Source organism: Octodon degus, unplaced genomic scaffold (assembly GCF_000260255.1).
Source record: "Octodon degus isolate 3935 unplaced genomic scaffold, OctDeg1.0 scaffold00082, whole genome shotgun sequence".
NCBI lineage: Eukaryota > Metazoa > Chordata > Mammalia > Rodentia > Octodontidae > Octodon > Octodon degus.
The window spans coordinates 11,172,172-11,178,518 of NW_004524658.1; the positions used below are offsets into that span (position 1 = coordinate 11,172,172).

At 40.1% G+C, this 6,347-nt stretch overlaps 1 protein-coding gene across 42 annotated transcripts in view; it reads right to left on the reverse strand.

The window, feature by feature from the left end:
- Positions 1-6,347, reverse strand: part of Neb (nebulin) — a 221,833-nt gene that overhangs the window by 119,219 nt on the left and 96,267 nt on the right. For 34 of the 42 annotated variants that reach the window (XM_023721397.1, XM_023721387.1, XM_023721355.1 and 31 more), the window contains one exon: positions 165-476. In XM_023721397.1, the coding sequence (XP_023577165.1) occupies positions 165-476 (312 nt within the window). Of the gene's footprint in view, positions 1-164; positions 477-1,695; positions 1,804-3,557; positions 3,663-3,970; positions 4,175-6,158; positions 6,342-6,347 lie in introns of all 42 variants that reach the window. The other 8 variants (XM_023721393.1, XM_023721390.1, XM_023721383.1 and 5 more) reach the window with 4 other exon arrangements.

A 6,347-nucleotide genomic window follows, 5' to 3' on the forward strand; every position in this document is an offset into this window, starting at 1 on the left:
GCTTTAGACTGTCTCTTTTTAGAAAGTAAAGGGTATTTTTCAAAGCAAGCTATAGAGACAAAAACTATCATCTTTCTGAGGTCCTATCTAATCCTAGGCCACTGTCTGTGTGTCACTATGTATTGCAACCATCAATGTGGCTACCACAGGTCTTGGGCACTCACGTCGCTCTGGAGGTCGTAGGCCTGCCGGGCGTGGATGACGTCGTTCTGGTCGGGCAGACATGTCCACTGGTGCAGGTGGTGCTTGTAGTCCACGTCACTCACCAAGGTCTGGCACTTCTTGGCCAGCACCACGCCCAGCATGTCCACCGGGCTGCTGAACTTGGTCTTCCACTTCTCGAAGTCCTTCTTATACTCTCTGTCACTCTGGATCTTGGCCACATGCATGGACCACATCATCTTGGGGTCATCCTCGATGTTCCGTGCACCAATGTGGTGGCCCAGTTGCTTGCGGTAACCCACTTTGTATTTGTACTGAAATAAAAGGGAGGTATTTCAAAAATAAAATAAATAGAAAGGGTTAAGAGTATTATTAATTTATAACTGTGTTACTGGAATATTTAATTCTTGCAGAAAAATGGAGTTTATGATTATTAACTTATCTTAAACTCTGATTAGACTTCATAGCAGTACTTTAATGGGAAGACAGACCAACCTACACAGTCCTATGGCTTTGAGATATTAAGCTCCTAGAAACAAAGGCAGCAGCAATTTTGCTTAATCAGATTAATTAGCATTCTGCCAAAAAAATTAAAATTTATTTGGTACATGATCTCACTATGCAGCTTGGGCTCATAGTTCCTCCTGTCTCAGCCTCCCCACAGCTGGGATTGCAGGCGTACGCCACCATGCCTGGTTTTGATGGCCGGCACAGCATGCCCAGGATTCCAGGGCCAGTATGGTCTGTGGTGCCTGGGATCAAATCAGGGTACCTGCGTTTTCTGGGCAGGTGCTTAGACTGCTGAGTTATCTCTCCAGCTCATCACCATTTTTTGTTTTGGCTTTCTATTCTCATTTAAAAAGAATTCAGTAGAAAACACTTAAGGTAATTTTTGAAGAAAATATAGAGTAGGTTTGGCAAAAGGTAGAATTTCTAAGACTGGGCTGTACTGGGTCTTTAGCTCACATTGAATCAATGCATATAACTATTTTGCTCATATTTAAAAAAAATTCTGTGAGGGCTATATGCTCCAGATATAAAGAATTGATCATAATTATAAATATGAAAAATTTTAGATTCTGATTCAACTTTACACCAAAGTTTAGGATACCTCTGAGTTCAATCCCTGGTATTGAGAGATAATGAGATTTACTGAGAGATAGATTCAGTATTAAACTCTGTGTTAAAATGTATTTTTTAATAAAAATTATTATTATTACTATTATTATTATTATTATTATTATTATTATTTTGGTCTTTTAAAGACAAAGGCTTGCAGTTCACTCCAGGATGGCCTTGAGCTCACTTTGTCGGCCAGGCTGGTCTCAAACTCACAATGATTTTCCTGTCTCAGCAGAGTGCTGGGATCACACCCATGTGCCACCACACCCAGCCTAATAAAAATTATTAATTTAAAAGAATAATTCAGTTAGTAAATGAGCTGGAATTGGCATCTGGATTCGTTTCCTGTCACAGTAACTAGCTCAACTTCCCTCCCGCCCATCCACCTAAACATCTCGCCCTGCTTCTCACGTCACTCGCGATGTCCCTGGAGGCCTTGGCCGCCACGATGGGGATGGCATCGACTCGCAGATCATAGCCTTTCTGCTTTGCTTCCTCATTGGCAAGTTTATACAGAGTCTAAAGACAGAAAATCAAAGAGTTAAAGGAAAAGATCTGACAGCAACACCTTGGAGATTATCAAGTGACTGAACTCATATAATTTTTAAAGGACAGGAACTGGAGACAACTTAAGCTTCTGGAAGTGACAAATAAACTATGTCTTATCATACAAAAAACTTTATAGTATTAGAAACAAGTGATATATAGCAATGGATATTAATATAGATTATATGTTTATTATATAATTATAGATTAATATATATCATTTGCAGACCAATATGATATTCATATTCATATCAAGACAGATCAATATCATCTAATAATAAAGACTGAAAGATAAAATATCAATTCATACATACTACTAAGTGAAAAAAGGGCAAGACAGTGTATGTTCACTATTATTAATTTATATATAAAATATAAACACACTTTCATTCATGTCTTTATTGTTTAAATTTTTATAATAATCATGTAATATTTTATATTTAGAAAACAAGGCAGAAGATTTAAAATGTATTTAAATCATAGCTATCCCAGGTTCTGCCAAAAAAATACTTAAAGCATAGTTAATAGCTATCTCAGCTTTAAGATTTTATAGTTTAGCTATATAGTATTAATAAAACAGATGTCTATAAAACTGTAATTTACTATTTTTCTTTTTAATTTAGTACAGGGTGTCACTACACAGCTCAGATTTATAGTGATCCTCCTGTCTCAGCCTCCCCAGAGCTGGTTTTGGGGCTGGTACAGCACGCCCAGGGATCTAGGGCATGGGGTACCATGGATCGAACTTGGGACCTTGTGCTTGCCAGGCAGGCACTCAGACTGTTGAACTATCTCCTCAGCACTACATTTTACTTAAAAAAAAAAATCAGAAATTAGTGTTATTGATGGTGAACATTCCTTCCCATGCTTGAGGTTTCCTCTCTATACAAAAGAAGTTCCGTCATTGTAACTCTGGTCTTTGTCTGTCCTAGAGTGCAGATACTGAGTAACTGCTGGGCACGATGGGATTAGCAGGGTGCTCGGTCCAGGTCTCTGCTTCTCCTGCTCAGAGCTGGCCTAGCGGCCGCCCATCTCTCAATAGGTTGGCATGAACACTTGCTGCCTGCAGCCTATACCTGAGTGAAGAAACCTGATTCTGAGGTCTGGTTGGCAGGCTGTCATACAAATGTGTCTTTTAAAAGGGGAGAGGGCTCAATGGAATAAGCACTTCTCTGGCAAGCACAAGGGTCTGAGTTCAATCCCCACTTCTGCACCCCCCCCCCCAAAAAAATAGCTTCAGTAGTTTAAAAATGAGATCTTGACTTCTTTTTCAATTCCTTTGTTCTATTTCTCAGTTTTATTCAGGGCCCAAGTAGGAAGAGGCGTATATTATTAGAGTCCTTCTTGATAGGTTGAAGATTTAGCAAATGAAAATACAGCACACCCAGATGAACTTGAATTTCACAAAAATAACGAAGAATGTTATAAATAATGGGACTGTGGTTTATCTGACAAGCCTAACCCTGGAAATGTCAAAAATAGTCCTAAGTCCCACTGACTCCCTGGGAAAAGTCATAACCAGAGAAAACAACGTGATTTCAGTTTGTTGCAGAATCCTATGACACATGATATTCACACCCAAGATGAAAGGGCAGACAGTCTGGGTGTTGACATGGAAAAGCCGCACGCACCATGATTGCTCAGGCCCGAGAAACCCAACACCTGCGAGAGCAGAAGCCCAGCAGGGATGACAGGAAACACAGCCCCGCAGACTCCTGCCTCCCTACCTCGCTGTAGTTGATTTTGTTCTGCCTTGCCAGCACAATCTCCGGTGTATCGGGCATCATGTGAATTTGAGTCTTGTCTTTGTCCCAGGCCTCTGTATATAAACGCTGTAAGATAACGGAAGATGCTTCATTGAAAACAATTTGAGATAAGAAATAAAAAAGATCAAATGAGAGGCGCTGTTATTGACCTAATTAGGAAAAATAATCAGATTTGGATATGAGTCCACTGGAGATTTGAGTATTCCCACTGGTGTTAAGATTAAAAGTGAAAATAATTGAAACGACTTACAAGGTTACAAGTATGTAATTTCAAGGGAAAATGTGATCCTACATCTCCATGACTACTTTGAAGGCACTAGTCATCGAGGTATAACATTTTGGGGCATCTTGGATCGGGAGGCAGCTGGGCTCACCTTGTTCATGTTGAGGGCGTTGCTCTTGGCCAGCACCTGTTCCAGGGAATCAGGCACGCTGGTGAACTTCAGCTTGTCTGGAGGCTGGCGGTAGATGTTGTCGCTCAGGATCTCCGCAGCTCTCTTGCATTTGATCACATCCAGCGACCCAATGGGGACCCAGCCGATGCCTCTCAGCCACTGCAGATCTGACTTGTAGACATTCTACGAAAAGGTCAAAAAGACAGACACTTCATCAAAATCACTGTACTGAGTGAGAATAAAGATGCAAACGGAATCAATATGATTCCATTATTTTTTTTTTATAGAAAATAAGGTTCCTGTATTCAGCAGACTAAAAAAAGAATTATGTTTTTAAAAGGACCCAGAAATGTTTCTTAGTCAGAATAAAAATATTGTTTAACTTTTAGCTTGCTAGGAGGACAGGGATCCTAAGTAACTTCTTTCTTCAGTCAGATCAGTGAACGCTACTGTGACAGAATGTCCACATGCATAGGGGAGAATGCAACCCAGAGCGAGGCCAAGTGCACACACCCCCCAACCTGTTCCCAGTGAGGCAGTTTTAGGCTTAGCCTAATGAAATACTGTGCGGCTATTCGAATCTCCATTTTCTAAAAATATTGATGAGATGGAGAAATGATATTAATGGAAGGTTAGATGAAATAGCATATGGAACAATGTAGGTAGATAAACTATTTAGGTAGCAATAGGCATTTTAAGTAGTTGAGCTGAATTATTGTTCTTCTATGTGTTTTTCTTGTATTTCAAAATATCTTTAATAAAAGAGAAACAGAAAAGTTAAAGTGACATATAATAATGGTGTAAACTTCTGATGTCCCAAGGCCTATCTTTGAAGTTGTAACATTTTCTAAGATTTAGGACAATAAATGACCACATCCAGGGTCCTAATCCCCTCCTCACCAGGCTCCTAGCCTAAGAAGCACAGACTTTTCCAGAACCACCATGCTTTGTCTTTCTCATTCACTTTTCATCATGTTTTCTGCTAAAGACTTTTAAGTACCCCTTCATGTTCTAACTGCTTTAAGAAGTGCTACCAGACCTCTGATCTACTCACTGGGGGGAATCACACCTGTAACAGAAATTAAGCAGAAAATGTAAACTGGTAATCTGCAGACAAAAAGCCTATAGAAATTGTCCCATGCTGACTAGTTGTCACCTAAATAACAGCAGTAAGAATAAAAACAATAACATCTTATAGCTCTGGAAGGCTTTCACCCTGCAAATGCCTCTCACATATTAACACCAATCACAGTGGTAGGAGGACGATCCAGAAAGGGTAACCAAGAAATAGACAGATGGCAGGCAGTCTGTCAACGCTGTCAGTCTATGGGCGACAGCAACCCTTTTAAACTTTTAAACTACCTTTGATGTGTGGGCAAAGCTTTTCTTCTTGGAGACAATTACAAAACACAGGGCTCTTTGTGTTCAAAGTTACAGAACAGATGTGGGAGTTCTCAAGGCAGGCCTCATAACTTATAGGAATAGGCAATTAATGTATAATTACCGTGAATTTGTCTTATTCTCCAAAGTTCCCCAATGCTTAATAATTCTTTCAAATGTTTATAAAATATGCAGTGCAGCAATTGTGCTTCTTGGACTCAGGTTTGAGGTACTGCATCTGTTTCCAGTAGGTACTAGGTTCTGTCATTACCACGTGACCCCTCCGTAAAGACAGTGACACTGAAGAAGCAGGTGTCAGTAAAACAATCCAATGATTGACAGCTACAGACACAAAGGCTTCTTTCATTTCCTAAGAATAACACGGACTGGCACGGCTGGGATTACCATTCCAATAACTATCAGCTCCTTCATTTGGCAAGGACACCAACAATGGATTCCAAACTATTTTTTTTTCTTTTTAATAAAAATGTTATCTCATTTCCCCTTAAAAGAAAAAGGAAAATGTCTCCCCCTGGTGGGCCCTGAAGTCTAACACTGCACAATATCAGTCTTGTTTCCTAAATCCAGTACAGTGCAGAAACTACTTCCTACAAGGACTACTGATATGTTTATCATAAAGCAATAAAACTATTTGAAACTCTGATTCATATCTAATTTACTTAGCAATACATCCTAGGCTGATTGGCTAATGGGTTATTAATAAAAATAATTTTTATATGGTTAAAAGTATTTCTATATCCTATGTTATTATAGACACTGTGCTCACATCACTCTGGAGGTCGTAGGCCTGCCGGGCGTGGGTGACGTCATTCTGGTCGGGCAGACATGTCCACTGGTGCAGGTGGTGCTTGTAGTCCACGTCGCTCACCAAGGTCTGGCACTTCTTGGCCAGCACCACGCCCAGCATGTCCACCGGGCTGCTGAACTTGGTCTTCCACTTCTCGAAGTCCTTCTT